Source organism: Anser cygnoides, chromosome 3 (assembly GCF_040182565.1).
Source record: "Anser cygnoides isolate HZ-2024a breed goose chromosome 3, Taihu_goose_T2T_genome, whole genome shotgun sequence".
Lineage (NCBI taxonomy): Eukaryota > Metazoa > Chordata > Aves > Anseriformes > Anatidae > Anser > Anser cygnoides.
The window spans coordinates 69,208,785-69,229,029 of record NC_089875.1 but is presented as its reverse complement, the minus strand read 5'-3'; the positions used below and the strand labels follow the sequence as shown (position 1 = coordinate 69,229,029).

The following is a 20,245-nucleotide window of genomic DNA, read 5'->3' as shown; positions in this document are numbered from 1 at the left end:
GAGCCAGTATATGTGTCTTGGCAATCTACTGAAATTGATGGTCAGGCTTGTTTGCAATGAACTGCTTAAGTGCTCTGACCTATAAGGCACTGGGAAAGTGGTTTACTTACCTTATAGTGTGAAGTTGTTGTTTTTCAAATGAAAAATGTCGTAGCATAGAAACTATTAGTTTCCTCCATTTTTTTTTAATACAAAATGAAGAGGAACCACAGGATTATAAGTTTCCAACACTGATGTTTCGCTGTACCGTCTTATGCTTACTTTCAGTTATTATTATAAAATAGTCCTTTTTAAGTGTCTTGAACAAGAACTCCAAGAATTGTCTTTGGAGAGTGAGTTGAGCATGGATAAATAAACAGAAATATACTTCAACTGCTTGAAGAAGGTAATTCGCATCACTATCATGGGACTTGAATTTTCAACACCTTGCAGAATAAATACTGAGAATAAATATTGAAGCCCCTCAAGTCCTCACTGTTTTGTTGGCAGGGGTAGGAAAGGAGGAGCAGTGTTTAGGGAACTAGTGAAAAATGGTTACAGAACTGGGGGCCGTGTGTAATTTAGGTGCTGTTCTATTTTGTATGTAATTTGAAGTCACAGCTGTCTGCAGCCAGAAGAGGCAGTCCCACCAGACTTTTCTGTCCCCACCTTTGCTCTCAGGATGAACAACACTCCAGACACATGAGCACAATAGCAGCTGAAGGGAAGCAGCAGAATTATACTGGTGGGACATGCAACAATATCTTTAGCAGTAAAGCCTCCATCCATCAATCATTTTCATTTCAAGTTAACAACTGGATATTGTTGACTTAAAGAAATGCAAATAGCAAAGTACCATAATAATGGGCTTTGAACACTTGGAGCCAAATAACAGTTGCCTCAAATTACTTGGAATTAGTTTGGGGTTTCAATAATAAAGGAAAAGTTGTTCAGAGATCTCTTAAATATGCCACAGATTACGTTATGAAGATTAATTCTCACATCCTAAAGGAAATAAATAGTGTTTTGGAGAAAGTAGTGATGAGTCAAGTGGAAAGTAAAGGTGAAGTGCTCTTAATTTCTACTGAATACAAAAGTGCAGACATATTAGCAGAATTCATCCTGTTATTGAAAATAGTCAACTTTTGCATGGTAAAGCTTTAACAAAACCGTATGTGTTTTGAAGGTGCTGATGAACATGGGGGCTGAAAAAGGAAATACGGGGGGAGTGAAGTAATACAAATCCATAAAAACAGAAAACGAGAAAAGGGTCTGGATGAACTGCAGAAAACAAAAAAATATTGTAACAAAAACACTTGTGTCAACCACTGTCATGGTTTTGGTTGGGATAGAGTACGTTTTCTTCGTAGAGGCTCCTGTGATGCTGTGTTTTGGATTTTTGATGAAAATAGCAGTGATACCAGAGGGATGTTTCAGTCACTGCAGAGCAGTGCTCGCACAGAGCCAAGGCCTCTCCTGCTCCTGGTGCTGCCCCAGCGAGGAGGCTGGGGGTGCCCCAGGAGCTGGGAGGGGACACAGCCAGGACAGCTGGCCCAGGCTGCCCAAAGGGATGTCCCACACTCTGTGGCGCCATGCTCAGCGATAGCAGCTGGGGGAAAGGAGGAGGCAGGGGGGATGTTGGGGTGATGGCGTTTGTCTTCCCAAGGAGCCGTGCCACGGGGTGAGCCCTGCTCTCCTGGAGGTGGCTGAACCCCTGCCTGCCGATGGGAAGCAGTGAAGGGATTCTTTGTTCTGCTGTGCTTGTGCTCAGCTTTTGCTGAACTGTCTTGGTCTCAACTCACAGGTTCTGGCTCTTTTACCTTTCTGATTCTCTCCCCCCATCCCATCTGGGGGGAGTGAGTGAGTGGCTGTGTGGTGATGATCTGCCTGCTGGGGTTAAACCACAACAACCACATATGCATCCTCTAACCTTTTCTTTTTAATGCTGCCTTCTACTTTATTATAATAAAAAATGCAGAGAGAAAAACATAATGAAGACATCCTATTAAATGAGATGGATCTTACCAACAACATACCGTTTCTAAATGAAAACTCAATGAATATGAAAGCAAAGCCCAAGAGGCTTAGGTTCATAATTAATTGTGAAAAAAAAAATCAAATTCAATGAGAACCTCAGCATTTCCCAAGTCAAGCACACTTTTGAAGACAACTGCAATGAAAGTATTGAGTTACATACCTCAGCAATCATTTGCAGCCCAAAGGAGAAAGCCAGAAAAGGTCATGAATTGGTAAAGCAGCAGCAGCATTCAAAAGCTTAAATATGGTTCAGTTACCAAAAATCTACAAAGATTTTCAAATTATGACTCTGCAAATTGAATATTATTTCCACCTTAGCACGTGAAAACAGATTCTGGAAGTTAGCCAAAGACAGAGATTGAAGGAATCAATTAGAAAGTGAATGGTAAGAGTTAAATGCAATACCTGTATTATAAACTTGGAGATTTCATATGGAAATGAGTAATTCCTTGTTTCCAAAAGTGACTAGGAAAGAAGGTAGAAATATTTAGGAAGTGTGTTAAGACTGATGCCTGGGCATCTACATGGTCCATGTGCTACTCCAAAGAAAAATGTGTGAAATTGGCAAATGAATGAATTCATCTAGGAATAGCTATATAGAAGAACTTGCAAGATTCAGTAACCCAGGCCAGGGACATGGAAGAGACTTGCTTGAGTCTGAAGAAACTCCTGACAATGTAGCAAGAATTTTTATTTGGTTTAGGAGAAGAAAACCTGATGTTTTGATTAACTAGATTGAAGTTCTTAGTCCAGTTGTGCCTCCTGCCAGCTGAATCAGTGAATGCTGCAGATAGTTTTAAAGCCTCAAAAAGACCTTATGTTTCCTAAAATAAAATCAAGGAACTGGGTCAACAGGCAGACATAACATCAGTCAGAAGACTTCACTTACACGTTTTTGATCTAAGCAGTAGGGTATTTTTGTCACTGTTAGAAAGTCTTCAAAAATCGTCTTCTTTTTGACTAAACTCCCCCTTTCCACTAAACTGGAAGCTTTCAGACCCATGGCCTAGGTTACGTGTTTGTCATCAGCACTGCTACTAAGCAACTTAACTTATCTTGATGTACTGGAGTTCATTTCCAAAGTTATTCCTACCACCCGCACATGTTAAATTCAGTAAGCAAGATTATCTGCTTTTCCAGGTCATTAAAAGGCCCATAAATATTCCTTCAAAAACCTCAGTCTGAAGGAGATTTGAAATAGCTTTTCTGCCTTCGACTTAATGTGGATTTTGATCTTAAGTACAAGTGGAGAACTTGTAGGGGTGAGCCTGAGATGTAACTAGACAAAAATCCCTTTAACAAGGTTAGAAATAAACAGAAAATAAGGAAAACAGAATAATCACAAAACAAAACTGATGATGTACAGATAAAAAGGAAAAAGAGTAAATTATAATTGCTATAAAAGATAAACCAAATTTTCCAATGAAGAAGAAAGTTAAACTAACAGCGAAAAGTTCTTCTTGTCTACGAAGAGAAGTAGTTTCACCATGCAGAGAAAGCTGAGGCCAAAATTAAGCCACCTTTTGGTTGTCACCGAAACTAAATGGGTACCTTCTGCCACATTCAGTAAGGATGAGGGTTAAATACAAAGACAATGCACAAGGATTAACAGAGGTGGGAATTAATACATTGGAAGCAGAAAGAGAACACAATAATCTGAATGCTTTCAAGTTTGGGAATATAGGTAGTTGGAAGAATAGTATATGAAGTGGGCAATAAACTAAAAACGGAAGTAGACACAAGGGAGGAATAATTAGGGACATGGAGATAAATGGAAAATTGGATAAAATGCAGCCCGGTTCACAAAAGATAAATCATGCCACTCTAAATCTGATGTCTGTCTGATAATTTAACAGATTTTCCTGGGCAAAAGACAAATGGGACATCTAACCTCTGAGGCTTTTGAATGGTACGGTATAGAAAATTATTAATTAAGCTGAAGTACAGGACTAGCACTATGGAGACTGTAAGATGGGTAAGACATGCTTATGAGGATAACGGACAAGCAGTGTGCCAGGAGAAACAGTCTGCTAAAAGGAGCTTACTGATGGAGTTCCCAAAGAGTTGGTCTTATTTATTGACTGTAGTAATAGTTTGCCACCTTCAGCAGGAAGGAGGATTGAAATATCAGACAAGAACTGGATGACATTGAGGAATACTATGAAGCATGAACTTCAAGGTAATGTCAGTGGCAACAGTTGGGAGGAATTTGAATGCATTTGTGGTGTAGTTGTTTCCAAATGGGTCAGTCCAGGTATTTCTAGTAATGATGGAGAAATGCTAATGCCATAGGACAGCACTGCTTACTAGGACAGCACTTTGCTAGCTGTAGCTATGGAGATTTTTGGTCAGCCCAAGAGAGCCAGCAGACCTCTTTCTCTTGTATTCTCTAAAGCCTTGGCAGACTAAGCATGCATCCTCTAAAAACAAACTGGATATACAAATCTTAAATAAATGTTTGTCATATGTAGCATAGCTTTGATTCCTGACAAACTGAAATAGGACATATTCAACATATACAAATTAATCTATAAATACACAAGGAAGAAAGGAAAATTATTTGAGCTAAAGACCAATGCCAACATAAGAACATATGGATAGAAACTGAGAAGGTATAAATGTGGAATAGAAATTAGAGAGGGATTTTTGGCTATAGCAGCAGGGAGGTTCAAGAACAGAATTCGGATAAATTAGGAGGACAGGACAAAAGCCCTAATAGTGCTTACAGGAGGACAGGGCATATTGTCCAGATAGAATATATGACCTAGCTGTACACAGCCATGGGGGATTGGATTGGATGGCTTAGGACACACTTTCCATGCTGATTTCCTGGTATGCCTGTTTGGTGAGTTGACTCAGTTGAGAGCTTTTGGAGCTCCTGAAGTTTTGCCTCGTGCTGCCTGCAGCAAACACAGCAGACCACGCAGCACCCTGATGAGAAATAGCAGTATCGCACTCTCTCCAGACAGCTTACATAGTTACTTGTGTTAAAGGTAATCACAGCTGCATATACCTTGCTTCTCAGGGCAGGAATGCTCCCTGCTTGTATGGCTGAGATAAAAGAATGCCATTCTGGGAGAGCATGACTACATGAATATATTGATAGATTCAGCAGAAAAATTATAAACAAAGGATCCAAGCTGAATAAATTATTGTAACCTCTGTTTTGAACACAGTTAGCCTCATATACATTTATACAGAATCAAGTACAGCAGACTGCTGCTACTTTATTAAATATTTACACACAAAAATGAAAAGACACGTGGCAACTGATGGCTGATAAAACAAATCTTTCAAATATTGAAAGGTTATAGTGGGGATGGCGAATTACTTTTATTTTTATAAGTATTTCTGTTGTGCTCCTCCTTTTAATATTAAGATGACTTAAAAGGATAACTGCTTTACCACTGATTTTCTGCACAGACTGATTAAATTTGTCATGGTCTGATGGTCTACTATGCATATGGAATGAACATAGATGAACATAGTAACCCCTTTCCTATGTGGACCTGCTTATTCTTATAAGAGTGGGCTCCCCCCCCACCAGCTTATCTTAAACTATTCTTGCCAAGTGATTGATATAAAATAACCAGAATTGAAGCCTCTTTATACCCCAGTAAAGATGCTGACAGGAAATTAGAGCACTGTAATACAACTGTTTTTACTTCACATTAAAATGTCTTTCCTATATAGATAAGAAAGGATTAAAACATTGCAGGACTCATTCTACCTTGCGCTTTTTAATTAGACAGACTGCTGGTACTGCAGGGGTACTGAACACAGGCTTATTTTTTCTCCACATCTAATGGTGGAGGCAACAAAGGGAAGCAGAAGAGAAAGTAGCATTCCTATATATCCCAGCATCCAGGAAAGCAAGAAAAGATGTTTCAGGCAAACATTTTGCCCTAACAGGCATGTATTTAGGAAGGACATTCTACTATAACATTTTTCTAATTATGCCATTTGGGAAGCATGAAATCATGCAGATTTGTGCAAAACAACCATTTGCTTTACAGCTGCTGGCATCAACCTCTGAGGATTTTTCTAAATACGATCAGTTCTGACCATGAGTTTGTTTTATTCCACAAATGGATTCCAGGAAAACTATGAAGTTTCCCAAATTTTACTGGGCTTTGTGGTGATAGCTTTCTGGTAACCATCTCCCCATTTTCTCCTGTATAGACACCCTCATCTTACAAAGAACTGATCAGCGCCAAGGTCAAGCTGGGATGCCAAGCCTAGGTCAGAGGAGGCATGAGTCTAGCCATGCGCATAGTGGCGATGACCAAGGGGAAGAGCTTCTCAGCAGCTCTGAAGGATGGGGCCAGGCCTCTGCTGAGGCCTCTCATGGCTGGACACATGCACCCTGGCTGAGCTGACCCTGAGTGCAGGCAGACAAATCCCCAGGTGGGGGGAATGCACCCCCAGCCCTGACAATCTATATACAGAGGAGAAAAATTCACAGAACATTAAGGAAATATTTCCATTTCATCTAACTTAAAGCAAACTGAGGATGCAAGCAGGCAGGAGGAAGAGAAAAATATGGCCTTTCTTCATCCTTGAAATGGCAGGGGCCAGTCTTCCTTTGGCTTCTTTGTTTCAACCAAATAGCAACGAGTCTGATGTCAGGTTTGTCCTGTTGTTGAAGCAAACCCAATGTCTCTTGCTTTGGATTATGGCTGGAATGAGCAACAGTGATGGGCTGAGACATGCCCTACAACTCAAGCCTCCTTCACCCAGTGAAAAACTTCTCATTAGACTGCCAATGGACAGAAAAGAAAAAATATGTGCAGAAACTAGCTATAAATTTCAATTTTGCATGAGTTCAGAGGGCAAGATTGGGCCTTAAGTCATTACTTAAGACTGTATCCTCACAGTTTGCCTTGGAAATAGATGGAGGTCATTGAAGTGTGACAATAATTTAATCTTGCTGCTAGTGGACAGACTCTCAGTCCAGGAGTTGGCATCATTACTGAAGCTAGCCAGCACCCCTTGTTACCTTTCTCAGCAGGGTAACCAACATCTCTGCTTGGACATTTAATCTTACGTAGTTGGAGAGCTGATAAGACATGCTAAACCTTACGTGAGCATTTTCAGTCCCCCTAGAGATCTGTAGATTAAAGAGCTGAGGGATCTAGCATTACATATAAAGGCTCAATTTCAGCCCCAATTTCTGCAGATGACCAATATGTATCATCACCTGCCTAGAGCTTATTTCTGCAGTCTGCTTGGAAAGATGTCTGCGAATACTGAGGAAATATTCTGCCCATAACTCTCACCTGGGATCAGTAATCAGACAAAGACAGAGAGCAGTGACAGGCTGAACCAGCAGGCTGTTGTCCTGATAAAGAGCAGGGTAAACCCTGAATCCCAAAGGGAGCATCCTTTCCTTCTCATTAGGAGTAAACAGAAACATCTCCCTTCCAGGATGGAGCAAAAATAGTCAGCCACAGTTTGAGTCACAGTCCTGGCCTATGACCAACTTAGTCAGATCTTTGTGAGGCTGAGCTGAGGCAATCATCAGAGAGAGCTATGAGCTATGACAAGGATACTGCCTCCCATTCCTATTAATAAAGTAATATATCTATAATATCCAGCTATGCAAGTGGAAGGACTGTTTGACTTCATAGCCCTCAAAGCATTCACCCTTCCTGGCACTCCTACTGACTGGAGAGTATGTGCATCCCGCCATGCAACTGCTGCACTTGGCCACAGTGAACTTCATTTGCTATATTTGAGGTGAAAATAGAAAACTGTGTGAAAAGAAGCTCAGTCTCTCAATCGATTCATCAAACCAAGTGAAAATGTCTGTTTGCTATATAAAAGATAATGAGAGAAATTTGGTTTTAGCTCCCTTAGCTCAGCCCGCTCAGGTAGTCATGTGTGAAATTACCCGAGGGAAAAGACATAAGCCGGTGTGGGAACCCTCATTGGCCTTGGATTTGATTGGCTGTGCAGCATACGTTACAAGCCGAATTGGTTTGGAAAACAGAAAAGTTCATCAGGCTGCACAGACCCACTGCTTGGAATAAAACATTGATGGGAACTACCAGTCTGGAGAGCATGGAGAATGTCAACAGGAATATGGGACTAAATGAATTCCCCCGATATGGAAATTTTTGTCCCTCTTCATGCGCGCAGTTCTTAGGAGATGGCTTTTTACGAAGGTTTAAAAGTAGAATTAATAGGCCTGATTTCTTTTTTTTTCATTTTTGTCAAAATGTGGAGAATTTGTAGCCAAGATAAGGGAAAATGTAGTTATTTCATTTCATGGTTTATCAGTTAATATATGAAACTAGGTAATTCTAGGTTTTCATTTAGTCATACAACAAAAAAATCCTTTTTAAGACTTACAAAGCACAGCTAGGTTGCCATAGTTAGGAGCTGGGAGTTGTGTTACCTGCCAAGAGATTCAGACTATGCTGCTGTTGTGAAATACAAATGGAATTAGAGTGCCACAGCTGAAAAATCTGCTCTCACAGACTATTTCCAGTTCAATGGACCGAGTGAAAGAGAATTTGCATTTTCATAACCATTTGTAATAACGGTCATGATCATTACCATGATAGCTTACTGAAAAACCAAAATTAGCAAATCATTGAGTTCCTTTGTCAGCATGGGCTTTTCTGCAGACTCACATCTGTCTGTTTTTGTCGCTGTAGATGTTGTTTTGCCCTCGTGCCAATGGTAACATGGATGTGGACATCTGTGACAGTCAGAAATACCAGCCTGCAAATTCCCTGTGCAGAAGGCAGTCAGTGCAACAATTTCTAGTTGTTATACAAGGATTCTGATATCCCCTTTCTTCCTGCTTTCCTTCCTAAAATCATGGTCTGTATAATGAAGAATGCCTTATTCTCTCCTGAACTATACTGGAATTTGCCGTCTTCTGAACAGTTTTTCTTTCTTTGTATTTTCCTCTGCCGTCATTGTCTTATCACTATTCAAGATGATGCTCAGGTGCACTGTTTGCTCCCCATCAAGAAGTTTCTTTTGCACCAATTTTTTAAACTGGGTTACTTCAAAGCACAAGAAATTCAAGTGGAAATACTAGTAGTGTTCTAGTCATAAAGGTTTACAGGTCTATGAAAGACAAGCTTTGCACAGAGAGACTAATTAGAAGTAGTAAATAGGAAATAGTGTATGTGGGGGGGTAAATTTTGAAAGATTTAATAGTCCATTCAGGATTTAAAAAGAAAAATAGGTTTTCAGGTGCCTTTATATTTTTCTTCTTTATTTTAGAAATTTTGTAATGCTTAACTTATTCCCCAAATGCCCAATTTTGAATCACTTGGAACAAAGATACTATATATAAATGGAGTTTCAAATAATCTTTATAAAATCTATCCATAATTGCATCTAGCGCTGTAGTTATATATATGTATTTTAAATCACTGCAGAAACGTTTGGGTTTTGTTCTTTCTTAATGTAAATGAATTTGTGCGTGGATAACAGAAAGCAGGACTGGTTTTACCATGTGTTTTCTTTGGTCAGCTAGAGCTTAGTGCTGCACTGGTTTTCTGGCAGGGTTGCGCAGGGTTGCACAGGGTTGCATTAGCACATCTCAGGGTGAGGAGCTAGGTCCCTGCTCCTGCAGCTATGCCATCCGATGCCATTAATTTTTCTGCTAAGCCTGGCTGAGTGAATGCATTCAACTACTGTTTCCCTAAGGAATATCTTTTAGATAAATACCAGAAACATCCACTCACCCAGAATCAATGTGTTTTTTGATAGACTGAGCAACTCTTGATATACATGTTATCTTGTTGCATTTGTCTAGTTTTTGCTTTGTATGCTTTTCTTCAAATTGACAGACACCTAAAATGGATATGCTGAAACTTAACAGTCATTTTGTGTAAGCTTTTTTAACTGCAGGTACTAAATAATGTCTAGAGACAACAACTTTTTTGTCCTTCTAGTATTTAATTGTTGTAAATACCTTTGTGTGTTCCCTGTTGAATACATGGGACTGGGAAAGCGTTTATAGACACCCTCTTAGAGCAGAGCAGAGCAGCCATGTTGAAACGTGCTGTGCTGATCGAACTATTTGATCTGACTATTCAGTAAGTTTTCATGTCAGTGATAAGATCTGAAATGTTATTGGAACTAAACAGTTTTTCTCTGGAAAAGGAGATCTGTCTTCCCTTCAGAGGATGATGTCCCTGTTTCCCTTCCTTATTTTGTAGCAAGTTAATCTCCCTTCTTTTGATTCAGGTGATCAGAAGCACTGTTCTTTACATGCATATTTCTTGCTTGGCAAAATTGGGCATTATGCAGCAACACAGGGAGTCCCTGGTTCCTGACTTTGTGGTGATCTCTGCTTCAGTCCACGCTGAAAGCTAAATGCAATATATCAGTGTGTTTAATTAATGTATTATACAAGCAAGTTAGCACGGAAAATGTCAATTGCTAAATATCATTTACTTTTAAGATAAATTCCTGCTTGCAGAGAACTTATACAGTGGTGCAGCCATGTGTGACTCACATGACTGTCAGAGGATTTCATCTAGCAGAATAATATGTAATATATATAAGCAGTCGAATATAAAAGTCTTTAGATTAAGGAGTTAGATTGATGCTCTGGAATGCTGAATTCATTGCCTAACTCTGCCATATGCTCCTGTGTGATCTGGGGTTGAATAATTGTCTTTGTACGTCTCAGTTTCTCAGCTGGAAATTCTTATATGTCTTCTTTTGTCTACCATCTTTGTTAAGATCCTAAGTGAAAGGACAGGATTTTTTCTGATTTTTTCTTTGTTGCTGTGTATCTGAATCCTACTCTTCTAGGGACTATTGAATAGACATGTGATGTGGGTCAGTTCGGTTCTTTACTTTGTAGAGTGAACAGGTAAAAAAAGAAACCAAGTGCTACTGTCTTTTTTAAATGGGTAAGAAACTGAGGGTCATCTAAAAATCATTTTCATTCACAAAAGAAATTCATATAAGGGAAAAAAGCAATCCCAGGATGCAAGAGGTTGAACAGCTTGCTGGTATCCTGTGTAGCATGGAGGGAGGTGGAATTTGGAGAGACATACAAATCTGGATATTTCTAAAATATTTGTTCTTAGAGGAAGTATTTTTCTGTAGAAAGTGGGAGATAAGTTAGAAAGATGAAGCTCAATCCCATTGTCAACTAACATTTTAGTCAAAGAAAGGAATTGCACACTACCCAAGAGCTTGCAGTTTGGTAGTGCAGTTGTGCATAGGGTAGAAATGCAAAATGATCTCTCACTTCATTTCTTAGAAGCAGCTCTTCCTGCTGTTTTTAAATCTTTTTTTTTTCTTTTTTTTTTTTTTTCTGTCTATTAATAGTGAGTCTCAGCAGATGAGGTTTGCAGGTCAAGATGGGGAAAAAAAAACAACCTACGTGTAGCTGTACCAGTAGAGTATGCCTGCTGGAAACACTATCTCCAATAAACCACAAAGATTTCAGCTGGAGAGTCTGAAGAACACAGTACAGTGACTAACAGATTTTGTATTTGATGAACTGTCTGCACCCTCCTGTCACGCTGCTGGGTTCACAGCCATTTTAACAGGAGGAAAATATCCATCGATTTCAGGGGACTTTGCGTCAGTCTGAAAGAGTATTGAAAAAGCACAGAGATTTTTCCTATGCCTACAGTATATATTCCTATATTAACCTTATTAACAACCCTTCTACTTTAGAGTTGTGGGGAGCTGCTGCAGAAAGAAGCCTTACCTCGTTTCTAATCAAGAGAGGAAGGTAAAGACTGGTCTTGGTATAGGGCTGCCAGGATCCAGGTCTCTTTGCAATAGCTGTGCACAGATACCAAAGACAAATGATTCACAGGCCTTTGTTTAGCTTTCCCCCAGCTACATCCAAAGCCTTTCTCCCAGGCTGGAGAACTGCCACTGGGGGACACACTGCCATGGAAAGAATATTATCAGGCAAAAGAGCCCACTGGCAGGCAGCCGCAGGGAGGAGAATGAGAGGTATGGCCAAGAGGAGGGGGATATGGCAGAGCTGAAGCCATGGAATAAAGAGAAAGTGAATTGGTTTTGGCTGGGCAGCTCCCAGAGCAAGAATAAGGGCACATTTAGCTGTTGGAAGCCCCACGGATTCCTCGCAGCAGGACACAAGGCAATCACAAATCTGGCTGGCACTCTGGTTATATGGTAGAGCAAGCCAGCTGGCTGTCCTGGGTGAGAATTTCAGGCATAAGGTAGAAAGGAGGGACAATGGGAAACTAGGGAACTAGCTCCCAGTTTGGGAAACTAGACACAATTTGGTCTTCAGTTTTGCTTATGCTTAATTTAACCCACTGCTGCCATGTGCTACCCAAGTTCATGAAGGGGAGGGGAAAGTGCTGAGAGAAAAATTAAACTGAAAAGGGGGGAAAAATCCACTGGAAAAATGCTTTGAAATGATTGACTTTGGTTTGATTGCCACATGGGGGAGATCTAAGCCTAACCCAGCCCTTTTAGAGCCATGTCACAGGGGAGGAATCCTTCAGCAGACTCACTGTTAACACTCAACAATGGGTTCACAGCTGATGGGACAGTGGGATGACTACCTCGTATCACACTGCCAGATGACACGTGAAGACCTGGTGACATTCCTGGAAAAAAACAATTAACAACTGATGAAAAGCAGCACTCTTCCTACACAGCAATCCTTCTGACATACTCTAAACTTTCCCCATTATGGTGATTTCCCTCTAAAGCGTACATACCAGCTGTAGGAAACAAAAACAGGTCCACATATGTCACCGTGTGTTATTTGTCCAAAGTTCTTGAAGATCATTCAGATTCTGTAAAAAAAAAAAGCCAAATGCTTCCTCAGGTTCTGTACACAGATTCTGCAGATCTATTAAACTGCACCAAATCAGCATCAGTACTAAGTTAACTAAAGTAAATTCAGTAAAATTCACTTTCACCACAATAATTATTTCTTTAAATATTAAAAGCAGAATTGCTAAAAAGCTTCTGCCAAGATAATACAGCCTGGTCAATCCACTTTGTGCCGCGCTGAAATGGTCCAAAGGAGACAAATTGGGCATCCATCATAGCACCATATAAGTTAGGATTAAAGAACGGATTTTCAGACACCTCTATGTAAAATAATAAAATGAAGCATGTCATGAAGCATGAAGCAGTTAATCACAGGTTGCAGCTAATTGTTGGTGTTGAAGTATGCAGAACACAGGCACTTTTTAAAGTCTCAGTGACTACAAATCTGTTCTATATTCCCACCAACAAGTTGGCTGCACAATTTGTCCATCACAGGTTCTCACACACAACATACAAGAAAGAATAACTTGTAATCTAGGATCAAGAGAAAAGTCATATGGTCTTAAAGCCATTTTTGTGTCCCCCATGGCAGGAGACACATATAGTATCTAAAGCTCCTATTCACTTGTCTGTGCTTTTAAATCCCTGGCTTTACCTTTACCCATAAGGACTAACATATTGCCAAAAATAGTTATTTGTGTTATATTCCAGTCCAGGCACACTGAGTCTGGACATGTCAGAAAATTCAGGCTGACCTCTGATCTAGTGGTGCTCTGTGCCAAAATATGCATGCTTAACCTTTCAGTTAGCCGCTTTCCACAAGTGTTGTCAAACCTCTTGAGGTCAACCCAGAGCATGTTTCACAGATGAATCTTGTCCTGTTCTAACTCACACTAAATCTTCTGTCATCTGCTTTCAGTTTACAAGCAAAAGAAGCTGCAGGTGGCCTTCCTAAGGACCTTTATTAAAGTAATTTAAAAAAAAAAAAGTATATGCTTTAAATGTTATTTAAATTATTTTATTGGTATTTTTATATTATGGGTGTCATAGTATACTTCACTAACATGGTTTAGCTGTAATTAACTTTGCATTTAGCTGCCACCTGACAGAAAACTCTGAAGATGATGGTACCCCACACTGGAGCTAGAGACACTTGCACTCACAGAGGTAGTTAACTTGGCTAAAACCACAACAAACTCAGGTTAGGATCAGTGACCAGAGCACAGCTTTCCCACGTCCCACCTAATACTCAATAGCCTGGGCCATGGGAAGGTACCAGCTGTGGAAGATGGGACTTAATTGGAGCAAACCAACTTACAAAGAGATGTTCCCCCAAAAGTTTGCCATCCTGGTGACAGGAGGCTTGTTCTGTAATGTGCTTGCCACAACAAGGATCTATGCCTACCTCTGTCCATGAGTCTTCATAAGTTCAGGATGAGCGGTGCCGTGTCTAATGACTGTACTCTTCTTTCTGCTTAGTTTTCAGGACTTTATTTGTTGTCATTCTTCACCATCCTTGTTGGGCTGGTGCTCTACTCCTCCACGTCCACCTACGTAGCCCAAGATCCTCGGGTGTACAAGCAATTTCGAAACCCTTCAGGACCTGTTGTAGACCTGCCAGCCACCGGCCAGCTGGAGCCTTCGGTAACATACACCAGCCTGGGGCAGGAGACAGAAGAGGAGCCTCACATTAGAGTTGCCTAAACCCAGGGCCATTGATCACCTGCTGATGATTCAGTGGAGCTCATATATCCATTATCTCTGTATTGTACATAGAGAAAGGTATTTACCAGGTGCAGTTACACCGGTGAGCTGCAAGGTAGCAAATAAGGAAAGCTCATAAAAATAAAATTAATTGTTCCAGGGTGTTCATTGCAAGGAGATGCCAGTCCCTCGTTTATGATGTTAACAGCATGTTTGCCATACAAACTGCTGTATATGAATCAGTTAATGTCAAACTGCCTAGGAAAGCTATTCAATATATAAGCTGAAATTATGAGAAGAAATTAACCGAAGGGTGTTTTTGCACTCACTGAGAGATATTATGCCTAAGCCACACCAGTTGTGGACAAGCCACCTTTTTACAGCAAATACATGTGTGCAGTCACTGTTAATTTCTCTCTAAGATTTCTTTGTTTGCACAAAATAGATGGGTTACTCATGGTAGCAACCCCCTGACACATTTTTGCTAGCACCTTGGATTTGGTGAGGGAGACAATAAATTCATCTGTGCTATCTAGTTGCCCTTTCTAGGTAATCTGTTCCATGAATCCAGAGGAGGGACAACTTACAATATCCGTCTCTATTCTAGGAATAGGTATAAGGCGAGCATTTTAGCCTTTCTATATTTGCAGAAGTGAAGTACTCAAGCATTGACCTCTCTCTCTATGATCCATGGCAGATTTCCTAGTGGCTGAGGTTCTGCATCAGGTGACAGGGAGTTAATTTCTCTGTAGTCATGATTAACACAGATTTCTTACTTTTTAAATTTTAATCTGTAAAAAAAAAAAAAACATTTTCTAGTTTCCTATGTATTGTACCTCTCCATGGTAAGATGACATATCTTGTGGATCAGGGCACTTATTTTAGATACTCAGTGCATTGAGGGCGCCTTCTGCTGTTCCAGTTTGCTTAGTCTCCTGTGGTTCATTATTCTAACAATAACTATTTAGAAATGTGACAGTTTTTCACCAAAACCCACAAATTGTAAAAATCGGAAGATTATGTGAGGAATTCATGAATAGAAAGACTGGACCATCTGCTGGTATTGCTGCAGTAGCACAAAGGCATTCATACCGGCAGGGTGTAGCCAATTATCTTTCGTTAACTACAAAACTAGCAGAATAATTCAGCAGTTTTCTTGTGTTTTTGGTGAATGTGAAAGTAGTAAGGGTGTGCTCTGCAACTGCACTTCTGCTCCAGGAGCCTTATCAGAAGGGAGGAAATCCTAGCTGCAGCCATGAGAATCCATATCTGCCTGTACGTTCGCTCTTCTGAGAGCACAATAACAGGAAATGGTTATTTCAACCTCCACCATCTATTTTTAATTTAAAATTAAGGAAAGGGAGATAGCCTTATACCTAACAGAGAGGAAAGGGATCCAGGAGAACTTGGTTTTATTCACAGATTTGCCACATCTCTGCATCATCTTGGGCATGACTTACCTTCTGTGTGGCTGCATTTCCCAGTCTGTATATAAGGGAATAAAGATATTTGACCTACCTCACAGGGGTGCTGTAGGACCAAGTTACTTTAGAATGTTTCAGGATCTTTAGAAGAAAGGAGTTTAAGAAGTACACAATAGTGCTGTAAAAGCATGTATATATTCATTGTATTTGAAAACGGGGTTTACAGCAGGACTGATGAATATTTTGCTTGTGGGCATATAAGATGAATTTGATTTGAATGTCATTCTGCTGAAGAAGTCTGTCTAAAGTGAAAATGTAGGTCTTCATGTTTGAAAAATACAACTTTCCTATTTCTCTTTAAAAAAGAAAATCTGTACTCTGGAGATTAGAAAGGCCACAGTTCAACCAAGCAGGATGAATTTCTGCTGAGGTAATATCCATCTTTTATAGTTCTGTTCTGCTTTAATATAGAAGGGACTTCCCTGAAGCAGACTGGGAAAAGTATGTGTACAAATATATGTGAAGTGACAAATGCCAAAATGCTACTGAACAGCAGATGTATGTTGTATCTTACTCTCGCTGTGGGTGAGGAGAAGAGTCGATTTCTGTCCCGTTGTGTTTAGGCTGCCTGCTAGGCTCCCACTGCAGCTGAGGGAAGGGTCTTGTTGAACCATGCCCCAAAACATTCCAGAATCTTCAATTAAGATTGCCTGGTTTTAAAATCATAACAATTGTAGGGTGGGTGTTTTTTTTTTTTTCATTGCCTTCTGTTTTTTTAATCTTCTTTAGCGTCTGTAGAATTATAGAATATCCTAAGTTGGAAGGGACCCACAGGGATCATCAAGTCCAACTCCTTGAATCCTCCTTCATCTTCCCAAGCTTTTTCTTTTTTCTCTTAAAGCTCTGAGGATTCCCACAGAGAATCAACAGTACATTTTCTGGAGGTGTTAAGGAAAGTCTAAATACTACATGATTCACAGAAAACAAAACAAAACAAAAAACACCCCCACACAAGAATGATCACCTTATACTTCAGGGTGAAGTTTGCAGGGTGGAAACCCATGTGGGAAGCGCATGGTTGGGTGAAGCCCTTGTGCACAGTGGGCCAGCAAACGTCCTTGGGTCAAGCCCAGGGAAGCCTTCCACCTGAGGCAGGTTTCATACCTTCCCCAGGAGCAGGGGCTTTGGTCACCATTACCACAGCTCTCTCAGGTGCTTGGAGGCACTCTGGTGGGCACCTGTCATCTCAGTCTTTTTGCTACCTTTTATACCAATTAAATACCTTTCTCTGAACATTAGTCCCCATGTTGGTCTTGAGACCTTTGAGGATGGTGTGTGTGTTTGTTCCATGTTTACAGTTCCTTCATTTTGCATTATGGTTTTGGTTTATTTCATTATTAGTATTTATTTTCAAGCCAAATGTTTGTAGTCCTTCCGCCTACCCCTCTTCATTTTTCTGACACTAACTTGTAAATGTTTGTTGGAGTCTTCTCAGAAAGAGCTGGGCAGAAGGCATGTCCTGGGCAGTTCACCGGACTGGGAGTTTTTACACACGAGAGTTTGCAAACCATGGGTGTCTGCGGCATGCCATCTAGAGCTGTTTCTAGAGTCTATTTTAAAAGGCTCTGTTGTACGGAAATAAGTTGTGAATGTTCGGGTGTGCACTCTGCACCCAGCCACCATCCCCTGTGTTACTTGTACAGGGGGAGTTTCACGTGCAGAGTGGGGCTGCTTCACTTTCTGCATCTCCCATTAAGAAAGGTGTGAACTTCAATTAGCACCAGTGTGCTGAGCAATGGACCTCAAAGGAAGACAGTAGTATAGCTTTACAAGTAACTGTGTTGACTGAAAAGCTGAGGTCTAGTGAAGGGAAGCATTACTTCTGCCTGCTTGTCTCCTGCAGTTCAAGACCTCAGTACACACCAGCAGAGGTTCAGCTATCTAACTGGCAGCTACTCTCCGTGTTGCATTAGGACATCACTAGTTTTGTGTAGATCCTTGCCTGAACAGACTGAAACCCTGATATACTGCTGGCACTGAGCAGCCCTTAGCAAGACTGATGTAATTTTCTGCTACTGGATGAAAACCTTCACTGGGAGACAGACTTTGTCCTTGTTCCAGCTATCAAACTTTCCAAACAACACAACAAAAGATCAAGCAATTGAAAATTTTGCACCACTGTGTCATATGAAGAAGTTTCAATGTATAGTGTAGAGATTGCTAACTTGTGCTATTAACATTTTGACAAGCGTGTAGTATTGTTTTCTTTTTTTTTAAAAAACCATTTAGTATTCCTAAGCTAGCTACAAATATAAATTTTACCCCATGGGTAGGATTTTATTGTTAAATGCCATAATAAAGCACACTAATCTTGACACCACAGATGGGAACATGAACCAAAAACAAAACCAAGCAAACAGAATCCCAACCCCAAATCCTTCATCAAAAAGCTGAACAAACCTTTCTTCATTTTGATATTTGCATGCTCCTATATGGACTGGCTGTGGCAATGTAATGCCTGTATAATGTTTTCAAATAAAAAAAATAAATGCTTTATGAAAGCAGGGTTATTATTTTATTCGTCTGCTTCCTTACTGGTTTCTTAGCCCCAAATGATTTTTTCTGAAGTGTAAATCTTGACTGCAGGGCATAATTATTTGGTGTGTTGTGGACTTCTTTCCCTTGAGAAGTAGTTAAGGTACAACTCCTTCCAAAGGTGTAATTCAGGTGCTAAACATGTGCCATCAGACATCCCCAAGTATCCTACCTGGCCCCCAGGTGCTGCTCCTGAAGGATACATGGTCTCATCTGTCTCTGCCATGCTTCTATGGCTACCTCTAATATCCTGATATTAGTCACCCTCATTTAGACATAGAATTGCTCCACTGAGGTCCTCTTGAAATGGTTAATCATGCTAGAATTAATCTGGGGCAATGTACTTGTGTGTGTGATGCCAGAGAGCTGTGGTTACTGGAACATCTGCAGCCACCTCGCCCAGCCCTCCCTCCTCAGCCTCTCTGCCCTGCACAGCACTGCTCCCTGGAGAGTCCTGGAACAGGGAAAGAAAGGATGGCGACAAAAAAGAGGGGGAAGAGGTGTGCCAGGAGGAGCAGAACTGGGGAAAGAAATAAAACAAGACTTCGGATCGTTTGAAGTCCATCTGGGAAGAAGGAAAAGGAAGAGCGTGAGTATGTCAGAGCAAAGGATTTTGTGAACACGTACTGACCTCTAAAAGTATTTGTCAGCATGTGCATCTGTCCATCCAGCTTTGCCTGATGTCTCCGCAGAAACTTCGCATCAGTATTTCTCACATACTTCATTGCCAAAGAGTAGAAAAGGGAATGGAGACTGGTGAGCTCGTTTCCAGCCTCCCTCTGCACCGTGACTGGATGGAGTCCCACACACTGCAAAGCCAGCAGTGCTGCAACAATATGCTGGTTTATATCTCTTTTTCCAGTGTGAATGTCTCCTAAGTCATCAAGAGCTCCAGAAGTGGAGTTACTGTGCATGGCTTTATCATGCTAACAGTTGATTTGTATTTTCCTCCAACTCTGCTCAAGAACCTGTCAAGCATTACAAAAAAAATCCTTTTATTGTTTGGCTAGAATTCAGCCTGGGTGCTTGAGTCATACCAACAGTAATTGCTTGAAATCACTCTACCAATTGATTATAAATAGGTATAAATAGATGTTTATTTACTTAACAACAAATGTTCCACACTGAAGGACACACATTTGCCTTAAAACTACCAGTCCTCTTTTGGCTTTGTTTGTTTAGATCTAGTTCCCCAAAACACTGTAAATACTGCCTGCTTAACAGCAATATGCTATAGCATATGATTCAGGAAGCAATACTTTTTACAGGTGTAAGAGTTATTCTAAGTCTGCCCCTCAATTTAAGACAAAATATATGCAGAAACTTTGCAAAAGGGCGCACTTCTGTTTGTGCAGCCACTGACCTGTTGCCACAGCAATTGCAAAGTGGGTACGACATGCTAACAACACAGCGGTGATGATGACATTGGAGTAAGAGCATTGGAAATGTCATCCTCCTGCTCCAGCCTGAAGTACAGGGTAAGTTAATAATAAGTACTGCTGTACTTACTAATAAAAAATTCAGCTGTATGGAGGAAGGCCATTCCATAGGGCTAGGAATTCACTGATTAGCCTTGGAAAACACCACGGGTGGCCCATGGCCCTGTGAGGTCTCTCTGTTGGGTGCAGGGAGGTGTTGCTGATCTTCTCACCAGAGTCTCCTTTAGGCAAGGAAGAGCTCCTGATGTTGTAAAGCAACCAGAGGGAGGAAGCAAAATTTGGCTACAAGTAAATTATGAGGTTCAGAGTGGAAAG

General features: G+C 40.6%; 1 protein-coding gene across 1 annotated transcript in view; it reads left to right on the top strand.

Moving 5' to 3' along the window:
* The window catches only part of SLC35F1 (solute carrier family 35 member F1), a 248,110-nt gene extending 229,641 nt beyond the window's left edge, over positions 1-18,469 (top strand). Inside the window, exon 8 of the mRNA XM_048065495.2 lies at positions 14,248-18,469. Coding sequence (XP_047921452.1) covers positions 14,248-14,472 — 225 coding nt within the window. The 3' untranslated portion in view covers positions 14,473-18,469. The remainder of the gene's footprint in view (positions 1-14,247) is intronic.
* The last annotated feature ends 1,776 nt before the right edge of the window (positions 18,470-20,245 follow it).